Source organism: Athene cunicularia, assembly GCF_003259725.1.
Source record: "Athene cunicularia isolate RWA chromosome 15 unlocalized genomic scaffold, athCun1 chr15_part1, whole genome shotgun sequence".
Lineage (NCBI taxonomy): Eukaryota > Metazoa > Chordata > Aves > Strigiformes > Strigidae > Athene > Athene cunicularia.
In genome coordinates, this window is record NW_020799121.1 from 2,074,190 (window position 1) to 2,096,463 (window position 22,274).

The following is a 22,274-nucleotide window of genomic DNA, read 5'->3' on the forward strand; positions in this document are numbered from 1 at the left end:
AACCTCCAGTTTTCAGTGGTAACTGCAGGGTATTGGGATTTCTAAGCAGCTAGATACTTGTCAACACCCTCACGAGAGTGAAGCTAAGTTTTAAATGGATGCACCTCTCCATCCAGCCCATTAATACCACCCACTTGACCATTTAAGAGAGGCCTGTTAATAAGCTTAGAGTGATTATGGCTAGAAGGAAGGAATACAAGGACAGCTAGCTGAGCATCATTCAGAAGAGAATTAGTGCTACAGTAAATGCTTACAGAAATGTTAAGTCTTGTCAGGCTTCTCAATTCAACACACCAGCCTTTTTTTTGAACTAGGAAAAGTGCCTAGAAAATCAGAAGTAATTCTACAAAGAGCTGCAGCAGAAGTGGGGTCTTCCTTCTGAGCCAGAAAAACCCTTAGAAAACAAGCGCTGTTCCCTAAAATTTCAGCAGCAAAATTTGACCTTCTGATAGGAGTAACTTAATGCAGACAGTACCCATCACTTGTAAGAGCACTCAATATATCATTCTGTCTTCTGCTTTCTAGCTTTATTATATCTTGGCTATCTAGGCTGAAGTTTTCAAAGCCAAATCTTTGTCTCAAGCTGTATTTTATTTGAAAACTTCAGCTAAAGTATTTCAGCTATTTCTCATCAAGATTAGGAAGAACTGTGAGTCATATTAAGCACAAATACAATTATTTCTCCTGTGCATGACTTGGAACAACAACTTAAAATAAGGCAAGGCCTGCCTCTGTGAAGTGGCTTTTCCTCTTTCATAAAAACCCATATAAATCTGGGAATCTTCTCTTGAATATGCTCTATAGAGACTGAACAGCTGTCTAAGATCAGCAAAAGCTAGTTCTGGTGATCCTGTGAGCTAGCCCCAGTGCATGACTGGACTGTGCAGGAGCCAGCCCTCCAGAGCAAGCCTATCTACCTTGCTGGACTGCCAAGATTTAGTAGGATATTACCTGCAACTGCAGCTCCTGGTTAGGGGTGAGTCAGACACCAGAAAAGAAGCTCTGCTGTGCTCTCAAGCCCTTGCAACAGGCTGAAGTTAAGCCTGACTAAAAAGTAAGAAGTACGCTGCTTCCCCTGCTTCCTCCATAGGGTCAGTTACTGTAAAAGCTGACAGTTCACTACTACTGTTATCAAACACTTCATTAGCACAAGTGGTAAAGGACTGAGCTGTGGATCTAATTATAGCAACTCTGCTGATGAGCCCTGTGATACCACATGATGAAATTTTGATTCCTTTCTTTTTCCAGAATGCTTTGTTAAAAACAAAGTGAATGACTCATGTATAACCCTCAATTTTCCTCCACCTCCTTCAACACACAGAAAGACCATTTTTTTACTTTCAATCAAGCACTTATTTTGAAAGAACAGAATTCAGGATTTTCATACAAATGCAATATCCCTTCTGTACATGCAGTATTATACAGTCTGTCATGATGTGAACACAAACTATTCACAGAGGGTGAGTGGTACTCATTAAACATGTAACTTTTTAGTATTTTGCTATATCCTCATTACTTGATGGCAGATCTCCATCCTATCACTTCATGCTATTTGAGCTCTGCTCAGAGTAGCAAATTACTAAAATTTCTTCAGTCTCTTTATGACATCACCACTTCAGTAAAAGATTTTTTTAAAAAAAACAACCCTATTTTCACATTGCTGGCTGCCAGAAGGGACAGCTATTCTCTGCATTTTATAAGTGAAAACTTGAGATGTGGGAAGACTACAGTTAAGGTAAAGTTGTTTTGGTGTCCAAGCTGAGATGTCTGGGATTAGACTTTTTACAAAGCACTTTATTTTATAGATCATATTACCATTAAAATCTGAACCATTGACTTCAGTTTGCAGCTGTACATGAATTTTCTAGAACCACATAGGAATTACTTGGCAAAGTAAAGGATGGAATTTAATTCTCAAGTGTAGCATTCAACTTTAACTTGCAGAACATTATTCTTCTTCCAATGGTCTCTTTGTTCTCTATGCACTTTCCAGTTTCTACAACAGCTTCTTTCAATACTGCACCTTGCTTCATCTGTAGGGCACAGTATACACCGGTGATGGAAGAAGTCTTAGAGAAAAATAACAAGGAATCACATAATTAAAAATTGAATCACAATATATACACACCAAAGGGGGCAAATTACAGCTGCAGAAGCAATGCTAATTCCCACATAGCCTAACAGAGCATTGACTCTGTAGTCTCTTTTGACATAAGGCTTTGTGTAAGTGTGCATGTGTGCTTCCACAGAAGGAAACAGAAAGGCATGCTAAGGTTTTACACAGTGGAATTAAAATGCAATGTAAGAGAAGTGAGAGAAGTTGCAATGAGGCAACTGTAAGTTGTGATTAGCACTCAAGGGAAGTTCCAAGTCTCACTTGTTCTGTTGCCAGCAGCATTAGGACATATTCTGAAACAGGAAGATGTGAGAAAAAACTTTTGAGACCTGCTGGCAATTTGGATCAGAGGAGAGCAAGCTCTGCTGAGATTTCAGGTCATATTGCCAATATAAGTAAGTGTTGGGTAGGAGCAGTAAACAGGACTGTGGCACAGAGGATGCTGGTGAAAATCCATGCAAGACTAATAAGGACTAATTCAAAGGTGGAACTAGAGGGGAAAATTAGATTTTTAGTTAATGCATAGCACTTCTCAAAGTCACATCTTGGATATCTTAAACCAGAAAGTTAAACTTGGAAGGCACTGACTCCTTTGGAAAGCAATGATTCCTCTAAAAAGTTTAATAGCAGTGACTTTCAAAGTGTGTTAGGGATAGGGACAGAAAAGAGTCCCAGTACCTCAGTACCTAGTGCCCAGTCCCTCAGTGTCCTCAGTACCTAGGTCTTACGGTTTAGTTAGTCTTTTTCTTTCATAAGTAACAAATCCCACACTTCTGATTCTGGGACACAACATCTGTCCCAGGGTGCAATAGGGAAAAGTCTTTGCAGAACCATCACCTAGTTCCTGTGGCTCTAGAGGATCAAAGCTCAGATTGTTGTCCAAGAAGAGTGAATCTATTTCTGAGTAAGTTCCCCCAAACAGCATCCAAGATCATGAAGGAGAGCGTAATGAGGGGATAGGCTATCACCTATCTGGAAACACCACTTTAGCCTCACTACCAGAGATGACTAGGATTAACTTGCATATCATGCAGTACAAGAGAGCCCAGAAAAGGAACAGGAAGATCTTTATCTTACAGTTTTTGTAACACATCATCTAAGTGCCCGATCCTAGTGCTTGTTTTAATGCTTTCATATTTTTTGATCAGCATCTAGAGGACTCAAAATAGTCCAAGAGACCTTGTTTTTCTCTGGATGAAAAAACTTTATGTTAAATGATTGATAAATATCTGATGAAAGAGAGACTGCAGAGACATTAGAAGGCCTGTTGCCATCACATCAAAATTAACATAACTTCCCTCTGTCACCTCTCTCTCCATCTTCTGGGTGAGGCTGTGGCCTAGAGAAAATGCTTTGGCAGGAGCAAACTGCTCCAACTTGCCCTCTTTCCCCCAGTGCAGAAGAATGGACTCTGTTTTGCATCACAAGTTGTTCTACATGAATACCTAGTGCAAGAAGAGCGTGTTTCTCAAGAAGCATAAAACTGCACATGCAAGACATCTGTGCAACTAGTCCTGTGATGGAGAAAGGTTCAATCTGCCCAGTGAGAAAGACTGGGCACCTGGATTTTGGACTATGGTATCCCAGCACCAGGATTTTGGCCCATGGTACCCCATGCAGTTGAGCTCTGAGACAAGATGGATGTAAGCTGCAGAACAGTTCTAATCATTGTAAGGTAAGTGCTCATTTTCCTTACAATAACTGTTTAATGACACATGGCTGTGCACAAAGACAGAAACAAGTGGTGGTATGATAACCAAAGTAACTGTGGATATGCTTGTGCTCCATTAGAACATGGAAGAGCACTGGGGCTACTCAAAATGAAGTCTTACTAGCTCTAGACTCACAGAATACAGTTATCACAGATCAGCTGACACTGTAATACACTGCCTTTCAACAGTTTGCTTCAGGTGAATGATCTAAATCATACTACTTTGTGCAAAACACATCCTCATGTTTCTTTCATGTCCAAGGTGCAGCTTCAGAAGGAATAAGAACTGCTTAACATGCCAGTTTACATGGCAGAGCTGCAATCATCTATGCTAGGAAACATGGTACGCACCTGAAAAAGTCCAAATGCAAAACTATGTAAAGAATGGCTGTTACCTACAGGCCAGGTTTTTTGCAACCAGATTTGATGAGATGGTACTTTAAAGAAAAAAAAAAGCACCAAAAGACCCAATCAATTGAAAAAAATCACCAAAAAAATATTTTCCAACATGCAGTGAGGAGTTCACAGTGTTAGTGTGGACTAATATTTGTACACTTGCCACTGACACCATCTAAACAGCATACAGAAAAAACTTCATGAGTAATGCCAGTCTTGCAGCAAAAAACCTTATTTGCAGCATCTAAACCCAGCTTTCAAACAAAACTGAAAAGTATTTATTCAGTAGTAATTTCATGCTATGTTTTCAACAAATAAATGTTAGTGATTTCCTTTTGAATTTTTAGTATTTTGAATTTTGGAATTTTCTGGAAACACAGCCCTTTGTAACTTGGCTGCACATCTGTATTGAGCATGTAAAGAAAATTTTTACTTAGGGCCTTTCTTATATACCAGCCATTAAGACCACTGGAACAAAACATGTGTTTGGTATCTTCCTCCCCTACAGAGATAGGGATATATATATATAAAAGCATCTGGGATACCAGTTTCTTACAGTTCTTCTGGTTTGGTTTTCTTTCTCCCCTGCCATGCTTCACTCCCTTCTCCAGGACACCAGCTTCGATTGCTGACAACAGCATGAGGAGGGGATGGGAGACTTGCAAGCACCTGGGATTTCCCAGACGAAATCTTTGGCAACTGCGTCTTATTATTTATTTCCTTATTTTTAATTCCACCCCCCTCAAGCTGTCATTCCTTAGCAGTGAAAATGAAAAGCTGCCATTTATGTGTGTACAACAATGGAGGCCTCTGCAGGCCACATGGCTCCTGCAGTTTAATTTACTTTAATTCATTTTATATTGAACTAAATGATCTTATTTGCCTTTTTTAATGGAGAGCCTTCAGCATGCAGGGTGGGAGCCAAACCCCCCTTCCAAACAAATTATGAGCCCAGCTGCTATTAAAACTTGTACTCAGCTTGATGTGCCCATCGCAGCTGATAGGGGAGGAAGGGACGTCTTTAGCCACAGGTACGACCTTTCCCACAAACTCCCCCTGACTGCAGAGGCGCGAGACTGGAGTCTGATGTTGGAGTTACCTTCCTTTTTCTGCTTTTCTCTCCTACTCACAAGCTCTTCTTTCCCTGCCTTACAGCCTGATTGTAGTCTCACAGCTTCTCTTGGCACCTCAGTTTTCCAGGCTGGTTTGGAACACAGAAAAATCAGGGATTATCATAGACTACCAGGCTGGAAGGGACCTCAAGGATCGTCTGGTCCAACATATCTTGGCAAAAACATGTCCTAGACAAGATGGCCCAGCACCCTGCCCAGCTGAATCTTGAAAGTGTCCAATGTTGGGGAATCCACCACTTCCCTGGGGAGATTATTCCAGTGGCTGATTGTTCTCCTTGAGAAAAATCTTCCTCTTGTGTCCAACCGGAATCTCCCCAGAAGTAACTTGTACCCATTACCCCTTGTCTTTTCCATGTGACTCCTTGTAAAAAGGGAGTGTCCATCTTCTTTGTAGCCACACTTTAAATACTGGAACATGGTAGTAAGGTCTGCCCTAAGCCTTCCCTTCTCAAGGCTGAACAAACCCAATTCTCTCAGCCTTTCCTCACAGGGAAGGCTTCCCCGTCCCTTGATGATCTTTGTGGCCCTTCTCTGGGCCCTCTCCAGCCTGGCCACAGTTTTTGTACAGCAGGGACCAAAACTGAACACACTTTTCCAGGTGTGGCCTGTCAAGCGCCGAGTGCAGTGGGATAATGACTCTTTACCTCTGCTGGGGATGCCCTTGGTGATGCAGCCCAGCACCCCGCTGGCTTTCCTTGCTGCTGCAGCTCACTGCTCGCTCATCTTGAGCTTGTTGTCCACAAGGACCCCCAGGTCCCTTTCCACAGCTTCTCCCCAGCCAGGTGGATCCCAGCCTCTGCTGCACTCCTGGATTAAGTTTTCCCAGGGGCAAGACCTTACACTTGGCTTTGCTGAGCTTCACAAAGTTCTTGTTAGCCCCCTCTTCCAGCCTATCCAGCTCTTCCTGCAGGGTGGCTCTCCCCTCCACAGCGTCCCCTTCCCCACTCAGCTTGGCATCGTCAGCAAACGCCATCAGGGCACACTCGATCCATCACCCAGATCGCTTATGAAGATACTGAACAGCGCTGGGCCCGATATCGATCCCTGGGGGACCCCACTTGTGACAGGTTGCCTGTTTGACAAGGAGCCATTTCCAGCACCCTCTGGGTGGGGCCTGTCAGCCAGTTCCCCACCCACCCACAGACCCCTTGTATGGGCTGTAACACATCAGACTCTTCAGGAGGAGGCTGTGGGGAACCGTATCGAAAGCCTTGGAGAAATCCAGGCAGACGGCGCCCACTGCTCGCCCCAACATCTGCTTTGTTGTAGAAGGTGACCATGTTTGTCAAGTACAATTTGCCCTTGGTAAATCCCTGCTGGCTTTTCCCAGTCACGTCCTTCATTTGACTTGTAACAACCCCCAGAAGGCTTTGTTCCATAACTTTCCCAGGGACTGAAGTAAGACTGATGGGCCTATAACTCCCTGATTATTTTGTCAAATTTTTAATCTCCCCTCATTCTTTGGAGGGATTTCTTGCAGAGATATTCCATTTCTGAGTTATTTAAGCTTGACGAACTCTGGCTAGCTGTATGCTGATAATACAGCAGTCCTCATGCTTCACACTTCAAGCACTCATGATCATGTTTACTGCCCTCTGTATTCTGATTGCAAAGTTAAACTTCTTTTTCTGCCTCTTAATTTGAGTTTGTTTTTTCTCAGTTAAAGCATAAACTGATGCTATAAATCCAAGATGGTTCTTGATGTCATCTTAAACCAAACGTTGCCCTTCCTGGGATAGGGCCATACTAGGAATACACAACCCAGGTACTTTAGTGAACTGAGTGCTCTAGCTGAAATTTTTAATGTGTTCACTAATAAAATGAAAAGATGCATCTAACTGGGGTAAACAGAGTTTAGTACTATTCACTATTTTCACTAGTGATCTTGATGGAACAGAGTAGGCTTACAAAATGTGCAGCTGACACTAAACTGGGAAAGGCTGTTAACCATACTGGAAAGAAGGATTCTAATCCAAACTCATCTTGACAGACTGGAGAAATAGTCTGGAAAACAGGAGGGAGTGAAGACAGTCCAGAAGAGAATAATAAGATCTAGAATGAATGATCCTTGAGAAAAGACTCAAAAATTTGCTGTTGTTCAGTTTACAGAGAAGACTTTGACGTGTAAAAGAAAGAAAAGAATCTGATCTTGCTCCAATCACAATGAACAAAGAGAGGTAAGAGACTTAAAAGAAGGACATTCAGAGGAGATGCCTTGTACTAGAAAGGCTATGCAAGCATCAGTGAAAACCACAGAGTATTCAGAGAAGACGAGAATCTCAAGGAGCAGTATGAAAAGCCAGACTAGCTTTGGAAGTGCCTTAACTTCCAGAATGAGGAAAATCTGAAGAGCCTGCTCAGAGGTTGAGTGCAGAATGATCAAAGTCCCTGATGTCCCACTCATGGGCGAGTTTTATCATCTATTACTGACAGTCTGCAGGAAGGTACTGCAAGGAAGCTCAAGATTAAATACCTCTATCCTATTCACAGCTGTGTTGAACTCCATCCATCACAGTGCAGCAATCTCCACTTCAGGCCCTGTATTATGGGGAGCTAGAGGCTGCTGTTCTGACTAGTTATATCAGCAGAAAAATTCTCAGTATATATATTTATCTTGAAAAAAATCTTCTAGTTCTATTCAGTGAGTTTAATTTATATTTCTCCAGAAGCTTGCTACTATTAAGTGACAGCTAGGGCTCAAACAGAAATACTACTACAAGCATATGGGGAGGAAAAGAATAACTTTGTATCTGGCCAGTATTAAGACAGCAGATAAGATAGCAAATTAAGATAAGAATTTAGTCAAAGTTAATGTGCCTAAAGTGCAATAGAACTGTTCTAATTCTGAAAAAGCTTCCATTTGCAAAAACTCATCTGAAAAAGATGTGTAGCATTGTGCTGGCCTGTAAAAGTAAGCTGGATCATCAGGCTCAGGAACAGAGCTCAGCTATGTGGTTACCAATTACAATTTCTATGGCATCCTGGGGCTCTCTTGGAGCTCTCCCATCCCAGTTTGATCTTGCTTAATTTGTTACACCAGATCTCATCCCTGGTTGGCTTAATGGATGCAGTGTAGAGAGGGGGATAAAAATAAATCCAGATCCATAGTGGTAGGTAACAGCAGTCTCAGATGTCAAGGGACAGTGAGACCATCAACAACATCCTAAGACAAAAAGGGACTTAAAAAAAGTGAGAAATATTGCTATCCAGAAAAAGGTATTAAAAATGAAGCATCTGTGCTCTGAGTCATTATAGGCCCTTGACAGATGTGATCTTACCAGCCTCCCACTGTAGCTGCAAATAAAGACCCCTTCTCTTTCTTCTCTCCCGACAAGGATTAATGAGTACTTGGGATAGCTCTCAGACAAGCAAGCAAAGGCTGTGAACCTTTTCCAACACTGCAATTTATCTTGGGAAGACTATTCACATCACTTTTCCCTCCCTCCCCAGGCTGGATTATGCTCTGACCTAGCACATTAATCTCTCAAAATAAAATAATAATAATAGAAGAAGAAGGAAAAAAAGAGCTGGACAATTGCCAGAAATAAATTAATAACCATCTCAAATAGCCCTGCTGTGCAGGAACAAACTGCTCAACTCCCCTGCCACCCATGTCATTTGTAAGCAAAACTATTCCCAGTCTAGATATCCCCTTAAGTGCCCTGCCTGAGACTTCCAGCAATTAATGATAATACCTTGCATCTATATAGTGCCTTTCATCCCAACAGCTGCCAGAAAGTTTCTTTACCGAATGCAAATAAAACACATTGCTACATTTGCCACTGAAGTACAGACACTACTAAGTGGAGGAAGAGGCAGCATGACAGATCTGTAAGAGTGAAAAAATATGAAAAGGTATTTGAAGAGAGAAAATCGAGTGAGAAAGTTTCAAAAGTTAGGCCTAGTCTACATATGATTTTATAAACATTTAAGTGTGTTAACCATTTAGTTAAAATACTTCTCCACCTGTGGTTAGAACTGGTGCTGTCTTGTGGCATCAGTAGCTTCAATTTAATACTGATACTTTTTTGACCGAAGTGGAAAGCCAAGGAGACAAGTACTTGCAATTTCTTTCCATTAAAATAAAAGATTTGGGATTCTGAAATATCTATTTACAGAGATTACTCAGAACAAAGTCAACCAGAAAAGACGTTATCTCACTGCTAGTACCTATTCCTTCTCAAGCAATGCTTACCTCTCTCTCTCTGGACTTTAATTACTTGGTGGTATTACTAAACCTTCGCTCAGGTCTGCGATGATTCAAAAACCAAAACTCACTACCCAGGTGACTTTCTGTCAAAGTTTTATTATTATTTTTATTCTTCCACCCATATTTCATGATGCAAGCATATTGTAAAGGTATCAGATTATCAAAGACAAATATCTGTACATCAAGGAAAGAGACTCTTACCTTTGACTTGACAGCTAGGATGATCTTAGGCAGGGCAACAACTAGGCATTTCAGTGCAATGGTGAGATACTTCAGTACAAAGTCTGCGATCCCCACAATCCACATCAGGTCGAAGAAGTCCAGCCTCTCAAGGTTGGGTTTCAGAAATATAAGGCTGAAAGGCATGACACCAAGGCTCAAGTACCAAATGAGGAGAACTTCACTTAAGCTTCTTGATACCAGCTGTATCCACTGCTGACTAGAGATAGCCTAGAAACTCCACTGAACTTCAGTGAAGTTCTCAAGGACAACCGGAATAAGACATGCAAATTAGTCTTGTGGTTCCTGTGGACCTCTTGACTTAGTCTGTTCTTGCCCATTTCTACTGAGGTCCCACTCTCAGAAAACAGGACAAAAACATGTACAAACTCTGTTTTGGAAGCCTGCAATCTCCATCACCTGCAGTTCACACTGTGAAAGAGCCTTTGGCCTAATGACAGTGCCTTTAGCCCACAGGCTTGCTCGATCAGATCTGATTGTAAAAGCTTATCCTTTGAAGTCCAAGTCAGCAGTAGTTATGATTCCTTGGGGAAGTTGTGGTCAGGTCAAGACCACTAAGCTCCGAGGCGGGCTTGCCACGGGGGCAGCAGTCTCTAAAGCTACTTGTGCCTGTGAAACAAACTGGTGACAAAGGAAGCACTGTATTCAAGACATGGCAGAAAGGTCAGAATTTCAGGTGTGTCATGCTCTGACAGCGGCCTGCCACTGTCTGAAGCAGAACAAGTGCTGGGCTGTGTTAATTAGCAACTCTTACCTGAACCAAAGATCCAAAAAGGTAGTGCCCCTTATGTAATGTTACTGATTGGGCCGAACATTTACTCTTTAAAGAAGGGGATTCATGACAGCAGAACTTCATATAGCAATGCTCAGGAGCTACTGCCCTGAGTGGCAATGAGCACTGGACCCTACTCAGACTGAAAAACCAGGATTTGCCTTCAAGATATTCACCTACTAAAGCCTCATGGTAGAAAGCAAAAACTTAACAAAAAAAAAACCAAAACCAAACGTAAAATAACCAACCCAGAATGAAAAGCCTGATCATGAATTTAAAATACTCACAACACTGGCACAGCACAACAGGTAAAATTACACCCTAAAAACAGAAACAGAATCAGAGACTTTACTACTATTCATGCACTAGAAACAAGCAAATAGTAAATAAATCAGGAAATGAAATATAAGCCAGAAAGAAACAAAACCGAAGCAGCTATTCCTAATTTCACAAGCCTGCCTTGTGAATAGCCACAGGTCCCCACACAGCAAGCAGCAGATACACTAGCCCAAGCATGACGCAGCAGGCACCACTTCAACTCTCACAGGAATGGGGCTTTTCAGTGAAGCTGCTGCCCAGTCTGTTCAGTGTTAATAAAAAACATGCCCTAAACAGTCTGTAGGATGGCCCCAGTCTGCTGAAACCCCTTTATTTTAGATGATCTAGCTCTTATTTTAAACCAGTCCTTTTAACCTTAACCACCTCCTTTGAGTCACATTGTTTCCCCGTGGTACAAACACATTTCTTCTTAATGCTTTCACTCCTTTCTGCCATACCTGTTTCTTCTCTTCCATTTTCTCCCACAAACCCTACATGGAGTATCCCATGGCTTGCCATCTCACATTTGGACCCACACATACAAGCCTTCTCATCTCTTCCCTTTTCGAGAAGCATTTACAGACACAGCTTGCCACTGATCAAACCTAAATACATTAGGGGCAGTTCCAAAGGATACCAGGGTTGTGGGCAGACCTCGACTCTTCCACTGAATAGACAGTATTGGTGGGAAGAAGTGGGAAACAATTAAATAAATGACAGAAAAAACATACCCAAGAGCCATCTAGCCATAACCTCACTGATGCACGATGTATTTTCAGTCTGAAGTTCTAAGTCTCATTCAGTGGGACAAATAAAATTTTCATTGGGAAGATAATTTACACAGTTTTAGCTACTAATAAAAAAACCTACTTTCTCAAGTAACTAGGTTTGATATTGCTCCATTTCTTCCTGTTTATTCTATGAACATCCCCTTGCTTAACTTTGATATCTTTGGTTCCTATCTGTCACTTAATCTTTGCTTTATAATAAGCAGGGATAGTACTGAACCAAATCCATGGGTACTAACTCTTCTGTATTTGAGAATCACTTTAGTCAGAATTTGAAAGTGAAAGCTGTCTTAATTACCTCACATACAAATGTTTCCAAGCCCTGAGGACACTGAAGTAAAACACTACTATTTCCTCGCCAGTTTATCTCCTGTAATAGACTTCAAGCTTGATAGACTGAAAAGAAAAAATAGCAAGAGGAAAATCAGTGGGTCAATTTCTTATCTGCTTCCACCACCTGCTCTTTATGTTCAGTCACAGAAGTCAGGATGGAAATTCTCAAGTCCCACTACAAAAAAGTATCCACCCTGCATTGATACATAAGAAAATTGCAAGTGTACATGTTTCAAGCAGCAACACTGTAGTGTATCACCACACTCTGGCCCATTTAGACCCTGGTTATGTCATTTATTGATAGCAGCACAGCCAGCTGGTAGATGAGACACACACATACTTTTCCTCCACTGAAAGGCATTACGAAGATGTAACAAAGACAACAGATACCTGAAGTATGCACACTTCCTCCACAAGTGTGATGCACACTTCCTCCACAAGTGTGGGGAAAACAGGGCTTCCCTCTTTTTTTCCCTTGCAATTATCACCTGCTTCCATCACATATTATACAATGTAATTTTGCTCACCTGTTGTACAGCTGCTGAGAGCTGAATGTGTAAAGCAAGTACAAGGTATTTCCAGTAAGAAAGGCCAGGATCCAGAAGACAACCAACACTGATCTCTTCTCCTGAGTAAGAAAAAGAAGCAGAGAAGATAAATTCAAAGTCTCAGGTGTTGCACTGAGCTTTCGACTGCTGAAAAATGCAAGACGAACCCAAGGGACACAAATACATAACTAAGTGTTCTGTAATTAGTTTATTTACATAGGACTAAGACTCAGAAATAGGCTCTTAGGTAAAGACATATATAAACACAAGCAGAAATGGCTCTCACTCAGCCAACCTTTTCAAACGAAGTGACTTCGGGGAAATTAATTGAAATACACTTGTGACGATGACAGCCTTACTTGCAGAACTCAATTTTCAAAACTGGGATCTTTCTTGGGACATCTGAATTCTCCCGATATTTAAAACACAGTCTGACAAGCAGATTAAAAAAAAAAAAAAAGTTAGTTCCATATGTTGTCCTATAATTCTGAGCTGTCACCTGTTTGGAATGACACTTCATCAAAGGGGTGTTTTACAGATAGATCCACAGCCACTTAGAAGGTGGCTTATCTAAATCACATATAACCCATCACTACATGCAGCACATATGAATGTTATCTGAGTGCATGGAGGTTCTAGAACATGCATTTTTGATTGAAGAAATAATTAAAGGTCAAAGAAGTGCAAATTTTGCATTTCAGAAGACATGGAACACTAGAGATGGAAGCTGGATGGCAGAAGGTCTTGCCCTGGGTCTTGGCCCAGTGTAATTTTGGAGAGTAAATTTTACTCCTCGGAGGAAAAAAGCCAGCATTTTTCTTTGAGCTGATTTATTAAGAAATCAGCTCTTTGTAGCTATTCAACAGCCAGGGATGTAAGGTTGAGATTTAAAGCAGTCGGATTAAGGGGCACACTGCTGGAAAGACAGAGGTGCAAAGTGCAAGGCAATAGCAATCTATTACATGATTGTGCAATTTATCTGTTCATTCAGCACTGTATCGCATTTATTCCACTGCTGGTTGATATAAGTACACACTTGGGCCACCCATGTAAATTTTACAAAAAAGCAATTCTACTCTTGTGCTTTTAGTGCTACTGAAGTATTGTGCTGACACTGAAGATCATAAGACCTGAAAAGATCTGCTGGTTTCTTTATATTCTAAGCATAATATCAACAGAGCATTATAAAGATGCTAACAAGCAATACATCTACAGAATCCTTCAGCCGAACATCTCAAAACATTATCTAAATGCTAATAAATTAAATCTCATCATTAACTAGTGAAATAGGTTTCAGCACCTCTGGTGTGCATAATAGGAAACTAAGGCGCAGAGAAGTGCTTGAAGACGCACTGCCCGTGAGTGGCAGAGCCAGAAGCAGATTACAATATCCCTGACCTTTCCTCTCTTTGTTTTATTATGCCACACTTTCACAAAAGAGCAGGATAGAAACTGTGGGAGAGCATCAGTGGGGAGAAGTAGGAAGAGGAAGTGAGGATTATGGAACGGTACTTTATTCTGACAGATCTGTATGCATATAATGGCATTCAGCCCTACACTGTAAAAGGAAGTTCAACACAGACACTGCTTTGTACACAAAGAGCGATGCTGCCTGGGAACATAAAAGAGTCAGATGCTGTACTCACCTTCAGAGCAACCTGCTCTCGGAGCGCTGAGTTGGCGTATGCGAATGTGCTGGCCATACCAATGCACACGGCAATCCCTGCAGGGAAAGACACTCACAGTGTGTAAGGCTTCAGTCCTAAGCCATTTGATGTCACCATCACAAGCTTAGAAAAAAACTGAGTGGGTGATATTCTGGATGCACTGGGAATTAAAATATACAGGTGACTAAGGGAGATCTTGACTCATATAAAGTTCAAAATCAAGCTAAATTAAAATGAAGCTACTGCAGTGAGCACTAGCCACTCAGCCCAATACAGACACTCTATCCTAATGCCGGGTTCTGTGCTAAAGGAGAATGAAGTGCTGCAAGCTGTGGCTGCATTGTGCAAACAGAACTCAGCTAGATGACAATACAATAGCAGTTCAGAAGCTCATGGAGGACAGGCACACTGTCAAAGCCACACAGGATATCAGGTCCAAAGAGGGAGATGTTGCAGACATGAATCAATACCTGGTTTTGGGAATACTGGCAGAGCTGTAAGTGGACTAAACTCAAGCATTATTGGCTTCCCTGTGATGATGACTGCAGTATGCTACTCCCAGAATAAGGATCCTCAGACATGCCACACATACAATTAGTAAGAGAAGGATTAGATGAATAGGTTTTACATGACCACTGAGGGCCTGAAATACCCAGGTACCATTAAAGAAACCTGGATAGACATATTCTTTAGGGAACTTTAAAGATCTCGACAGTAAGACGCAACTGCTGACGCTGTTTGGCTTGATTTCACAACTACCATCCCTCCAGCTATCCCCTGAACCCTTCTGTGCTACACAGAAGCCTTTGCTGGTCACTAGTCTAAGCTCTCCCCATTTCTCCTAGAGAGAGGTCTGAGGGAGAAGCCTTGGAAACATCCTCATCCCCTACAGAAATGTCAAGGACAGATTAGGAAAAGGAACAGAACTGGTCTCCCACAGGTCAGGAGAGGAAACAGATGGGACTGACACAGATGAAAACAGCTTGGACTGAACAGTGGGCTGAATTTATCAGATGCATTATCCCATGCATTTGAATATGTCCCCTTCATGCTAGACTACCTCTAGACACTGTCATGCAGATAAACCTACCAGACACCACAGCATGATAAAGCTTCCTAACCACTCTCTAATACACTTATAATCTGAAAAGGATAGATGCTTACCAAGCTTGTGCTGGAAACAAACTTTAGCCAGGAGGATCAAGATGAAGGGAAGTCCCTTCTGCAGCCAACCTATCACAGCTTTTAACTCTGAAAGAGCTGGGGCTGCAGTTCCAGCTTGGTCGTCACTGCCTTCCTCAGCATGCCCATGGCGGTCACCTCCTGCCATATGCAGAAGAGATGAACCCCTGTGATGGCCATGGTGGAAATGATGGGATGACTGCCGGTGGTGAAACGGGGCTCCTTCTGTGCGGCTGGTCCCTTCCTCCCGTGGGGCTGGCATCTGAATGAATACTTCCCCACCTCCTGCTGAAGAGCCCAGAACCAAACCAGACTGGAACGGCGTGGCTGTGATGGTGCCCGACGGGATACCTGCCAGGCCTGAGAACAGCTGTTGTGGTGAAGAAGCTTCAGCCTTCAGACTTTCAAAAACTCCGCTTTCATCCACGCTGGTTTCAGAACTGACTGTTTGGCTCCGGTTTCTGCAGTGGACAGAGAAAGGTGATTAAACAAAAATGAGTGCCACAGAACTTCTCAGTCTTTTAGCCCAATCCTGACTGTAGTCATTTAAGAGTTCCTCACACATAATCAGAATACCTAGGTCTTCAGATGACAGATGCTCTTCCCTCTATTTACTCTTGGAAAGTCACAGTTTCAGAACTAGAGGCCAGTAACCAGACTCCTGAGATAAGATCAGAGTACTTCTACAGAACCGATCAAAATTCACCAGCTCCTTCATCTAAGGAATAGAGTTCCCAAACACGCCCTTTACTTTTGGAGGAACCAACGAAATAACACATCCAATACCAAATTCAATGTCTTCTATAATGATTTTAATATTTAAAGAAAAACATACAAAACCTCATGTAATTTGACACAGCACAACCAAGACAGGTCACACAAATTAATCAAGCTAGCTCAAAGAAATGTCCTACCCCCAAAATTTTTTGGTTTTATTTAGGGATGATCACTACCTGATAACGCCAAGAGACAAAGTCAACTGGGAAGAGAAGCGTTAAGAGATGCTTGTGTGTCCCTAACCCAACACATATTATAAGTGAAGGATGATCTCATGGGTCAAGAGAAATTGTTTTATATTGATATTCTCAGCAAGTTGGACACAGATGTACCCAAATTACCGGGCACTGGACAGGATTAGATCTGGCACTGATTCTTTCCTGAGCCTGTTGGATTATAGCCAGATTCCAAAAAGAAACTCTTAAATATCTTCATCCTAATACCAAAAGAAAATAGGATTTCTTCACCTGAACTCAGTACTGTGTACTGAAATGAATACATGTAAAGTTTAGATGATGGTAACAAATAGAACAATCATCAGGCAGTAAACACCTGGCAGACAGCAAATAACCTCTCTAACGTGAAAAAGGAGAGTAAAGAATAAATAAATCTCAGCAAGAGGCAAAGCCCACAAATAAGGCATGTTGCAGAGCTTCAGTCTCTCTTGATTTTAATCCTTGGAGATCTCCAACTTTAGAAATAGTGGTCACAAGCTGAGACAGCACACACAGGAACACACAGGGCCCTTAACCCTCTCTCTCCCATGGGTTCACAAGCCTCCCCAGGCATCTTACAGGGTGCAGAGCACTGCCTTTCATCTCACTCTGGAGACAGCTTCAAACCTCGCTGGGCATAACTTGCCACTAAGTAAACTCCTAATAAGGCTTTTTATAGCTACACACCATTCCCAATGTCTCTCCACAGGCTCCAGCAAGGAATCAAGTCAACAAGACACTGCACACCTCTTTTTGGTTCAAAATATTTGTCAACCAGGTCTTGGATTTTATACCTAACATTACAATTCAGGGATGTATACACAAGACGGACATAATGTGACAGTACTTATGTCTGGGAACATAACAAACAAATTGGGTGGAACCCAGTGTTACAGATAAAGACAACTATTGTTTGGAACAATACTACCAGGATACATGACCATGCTTTCAGCAGGAAGGAATTAATCAGAGGCATATTTAAAAACAAATGAACAAGGATGAAATTGTGAGTCCGCTGAAGTTAACAAAGTGAAGACCAGTGGCAAGAGCATTTCCTTCTACAGTTAGAAAACCCTCAGCCTATGTTACTGAGAATATGTACTTACCCTGTTAAAAAACAGAAGCATATATAAAAACCAATTGACATTACTCTGCTTATCTTTTGCACTCAATAATAGACACCTATCATGAACATATTTTAACCATTCAAGCAGATCCTGAAGCACCTTACAAGTTTGTACAGACTGAGAGAGCTCTACATTGCAGATGAGAAGGCCTATACAACATCTTGTGTGCCTCTCAAGCTCCAGCCTTGCCTGCTGATATAAAACCCACAGACTGTGCTGAGGCTTGGGCAGCAACATGCAGAAAAAGTTGAAGATGGCTTTCTTTTTCCCGGAAACTAAGGATGATACCATGCTAGAAGTGGTCACGACACCAAGGTCCACCTCTATTTGCAAAACTACTAAGAAATATTTAGTAACGATCTTTTACTTACAATCTCAGTTCAGCCAGAACAATGAAAGTTGTTAGTTCCATCTTTGTCTGAGAGTAATTAGATTAGTTTCTTTAGAAAAAAAAAAAAAAAGTCAAGCTCTAACCCTGGGAAAGCACAAGGGAACGTTTAGTACCAGAACAACAACAGCAGCAAGCCTCCCTTGCTGATGTTATAATTACAGAAATGAATTAATAGCTATTCTACTTCTAAATATTCACATACATGAAGCTAGATACAGATTCTGGGATGATGTAAAGATCACCCAAACTCTTTATAAAATACTAAGTCATTGCAGTTGGGAGCTTCAGACCAGCAGACTTTTTAAACACTTTAATATCAGAAGTATAAAGGGCCCCCGTTCGTACAGATTGATCCTTTCAGATTGATAGCACTCAGCATCCCCACAGGGCTCTGCCACGAATTGCTCTTCTAGAGCTCCAAAACACCCTGCCTATGCTAAGCCAACTGTCTCCATATGCGCCATACCACATCATGAACCCTCAAACACTGTAGCTGGTTGCTGTCAGTAACTGACATGAAGGGGAGAAGTAAATCTGTCTCCAAACTCTCTAATACTGAGCAGAAAGCCTGGCCACACTACCTGCACAGGAAATACTTTATTTTCTCAGTTTTGAGCTTTCATCTTGTAAAACACACCATACCCTTAAGTCAGAATATTCCCCTCTGGAGAGGAAAAAAGAAGGAAAAAGATTTACCTTTCAGGAGGAACGTTGTCAGTGTTGCTGCTATGCCGTCTCTGCATTTTCCTCAAAACCTTAAAACACAACACGCTCAACATTAACGTTGTAGATCAACAGATCCCAGTGTGACTACCAACAAAAGCCCACAGAGTCAGAGGGTTGTGAAACCCATTCAGCTAGTGACATGGCTGGCATAAATCATTTGCTTCTCTGAAAGAGCACCTCAGGCTTGCCTTCCTGTCTTCTTGAGAAGAAACAACTTTCAACTGGCAAATGGAAGCACATGTACACGGGTCTCCAGGCAGGGCAGGAACTAGTGAGCTCCTCTTTGGCAGTGTGTGGCAGTCACATGGAGCCTACAGCTGTGAGACGACATGTTCTGATAAAGAACATCAGGACAATGAAGAGAGGAGCGCTTGATGTAACATGTGAGTCGGCATATGCTCTCTGGACATGAAATGCAGCCTTCTGAAGAAACCTGCTTTGTAAAGCAAAACAGAAAGAGGGAAAAAAGAAAATGTATAAACATCTGTTATGAAAAAATACAATCAGATTCTTTTAAATAAGCAAACTGTTCCTTTTAGACCGCAAAAACGCCATGAGCAAACTCTGCACAGCGGTCATAAATAATATGCATGTATGCAAAAGGTCACATGTTCCTGCTCCACTCATTCTGGAATTGTCAGCATAAATAAAGTAAGGTCTGGAGCAGGAAATGAAAAGGCATTGAAACTGTATTACAAAATAATCTCGGTTGGAAAAGCCCTTGAAGCTCCTCCAGTCCAACCACAAACCTCACCCTGATCGTTCCCAACTCCCCCAGATCCCTCAGCGCTGGCTTAACCTGACTCATCAACCCCACCAGGGATGGGGAATCCCCCCCCTGCCCTGGGCAGCCCATTCCAACGCCCAAGAACCCCTTCTGCAAAGAAATACTTCCTAAGAGCCAGTATATTTTCAGGACCTTTTTCTAGAATGAGGAGAGTTCTTCAGTTACTTAAATCTCTGTTTCCAAGTGCCTAATTTTAAGGGAACAACCTCAAACACATTACACCTTTTTAAAATAAAGTTAATTCAAAAGTAAAGAAGAACACATAATCATCACCATCATCAAGGCACAGCACAGAGTACCTGGCAAACAGATGTACACTGCTTAATGTTATATTAGTTATATAAACCTGTGGAATGGGCTATTTTAGCAAGTGATTTGTCCAGGTTCCCACAGGCATTTCACAGAAGATTTAGAGAGATATCCTTTAAACATAGAAGTCTGATCCTACTCAGCCCTAGACTCCAATAGCTATATAATAAATAAATGTAAATAATGGATATAAATTTATAAATGTATATACATTTATACATAAATGTATAAAAGAAATGTATATAACAAAACATAAAAGGCTCTAAATACTTTTGAGCACCTAAAGTTAACTTCATATTGCATGAATATATGTAAATAAATGTGTAGCCCTACACATACAGAATATATGTAAGTAAACGTGTGCCTTCTGTAAAGGCACAATAGCTCTGAGAACATTTCCCAGCTGTCTGTAGGCAAAGATATGGCACCTGAGAAGTAGAAAATACAGAATTTTTTTTCCCCCTATATTTTCACCTTTTCATTCATATTCTATACTTTCGGTGACCCACTAGCCCATGCAGAAGTGCATTAAATTCAAATGTTATCCCTTAATAAAGCCCAAATCATGCAGTTCACAGTGCATAAACAGACAGTTGTGTTTACCACATACATCTGCTCAGAAGACAAGTTACAAAACAGTGAAAGCAGAAAGGGTATTTCAGTTAAATCACACAGGTAACTGTACTGAACGTGTAACAAGATGAGATTAAAAAAAGTTAACATTTACAAAAAAGAGAAAGACTCTTGGTTTGTAACATCCTGCCTTGAAGAACCCCATCAAGTTGGCTGAACTGAGACAACACTGGATTTCAGTCATCACTGACAGAGAACATGGAGGTTTTAATATGAGATGCCAACATCCCCTTGACAGTTAATATAAATACATAAATATCTATCTAAATTAATTTTGGAATAATCATATATGTCAGGAAAAACACAGCTTTTAACACGTTTTATAGAGAGGATGCAGAAAGCCATCATAAGTACCAGAAATCTAATTCTAATCAAAATTTTCTGTTACCTTAAATTACCAACAGCCTGTTAACTACAAATTTAGTCTTGTTACTCCCAGAAGGTTTTTGATCTCTAGCTACACATTTCAATTTGTGTTGGTTTTTACGGGAATTAGTTTTATAAGGATGTGTAAGTTCTATACATTAAAAAAGATGTATTAGTTTGGTTTTTTTTGTCCCAGATTTTTTAAGCTGCATTTGTAGTAACAACACTTAATACTCCAGGAATCTTTTACGCTTTCCCTGCAGTAAATGTTATTGAATTCTAACTTGACAGTATCTCTGTTAACTTAATATATAACATTATCCTCTTTTTAACAATACCAGTAATTACATGATGAAAAGGCCAAGACAGGCTGACCTATGTAGGCAGAGCTGTCCTACCTGAACAACTTTGGGATCACGGCTTATAAAGAAACCTGTCTATCTTCCCATGCTACAAGCTGAGAGCTAGAGTCAGTGTGGAGATAACTTTGACACTTGGAAAAACCTCTACTCTCTTCTAGACCACTAGAAATCTACTAGATTGCAATGGGGTGAAATGTTTCCAAAATGATGTATGGGGAGATGCTTTTTCTTTTGGCATCAACCATGAAGGGGACAGTGACATGAGTGCCAAGTACTAAAGATGCGGGACTTCATGAGATATAATCATCTGTTGTGCCCAGAGTCCTAAAGATTTAAGATAAATTTAACTGGACTTTGTTCCAAAAGACACTTGGCTTCAATAGCCATTGGTTCTGCCTTTTCCAGATTAGGGGTTTTCCTCTTGCAACACTTGGACATGTTTTAGCAGTACCTGAACAAAAGGTTTAACCAGAGGTGCCACGATGGGAGAGAGAGAAGCTCAAGAAGGTGCAGACATCTCATACACGGAGTCCTTCAGATAATCCAAGGTGGTCCAAAATTCAAACTCATCACAGGTCCTTCAAGCTGAATGATTGCAAAGCGCCTGGAGCACAGCATCTGCGCATCTGTAAGAAGCACACGCACAGTCATTTTCATCACAGCACAGCGAGTTTCACCTCCTCATCTCCTTGGGAAAGACAGAGAGAAGCAGGAACCCTTGGGGCTTGAGCCCCCGCACGCGTGCACGATCCAACGAGGCCGTTTTCCTCCGGGATTGGCACCTGCAGCCCTGCTCAGGGCACAGGCACTCCCTGGGCGCCTGCTGGGCTGTACTCTGCCTTCGTCTGTACACACGCCCTCACCCGCACGGGTGTGCGTTATAAATAAATATCTGCATCAGTGTATTTCTATATAGGCGCACACATGTGCAGATACACATCTATGAATACAGCTATATACACAGACACATATACACATACACACAGTCAGAGGTGGGGCATTTTTTTTCCCATTAGGTCGGGGAAGGAGGTTCCCGCCGGACGCCCCGGAGGGGGCGGGAGCAAACGGGGCCTAAGGAGCAAGCCGGGCCTAAGGAGCCGCCCGGCCCGGCCCGGCCCGGCCCCCGGTACCTACCCGTGCGGCCGCGGTGCTGAGCGCCGCCCCCGG

The 22,274-nt window shown here is 41.7% G+C and overlaps 1 protein-coding gene across 2 annotated transcripts in view; it reads right to left on the bottom strand.

Annotated features, from left to right (window-relative positions):
• The window catches only part of RNFT2 (ring finger protein, transmembrane 2), a 39,068-nt gene extending 19,968 nt beyond the window's left edge, over nucleotides 1-19,100 (bottom strand). For both annotated transcript variants that reach the window (XR_003399502.1, XM_026859426.1), the window contains exons 1-5: nucleotides 18,621-19,100; nucleotides 15,397-15,875; nucleotides 14,212-14,288; nucleotides 12,545-12,645; nucleotides 9,768-9,921 (exon numbers count right to left, since the gene is read on the bottom strand). Coding sequence is in view for 1 of the 2 variants with exons in the window: in XM_026859426.1 (XP_026715227.1) it covers nucleotides 9,768-9,921; nucleotides 12,545-12,645; nucleotides 14,212-14,288; nucleotides 15,397-15,875; nucleotides 18,621-18,703 (894 nt within the window). In the remaining variant the exon portion in view is untranslated. The remainder of the gene's footprint in view (nucleotides 1-9,767; nucleotides 9,922-12,544; nucleotides 12,646-14,211; nucleotides 14,289-15,396; nucleotides 15,876-18,620) is intronic.
• Between the last annotated feature and the right edge of the window lie 3,174 nt (nucleotides 19,101-22,274).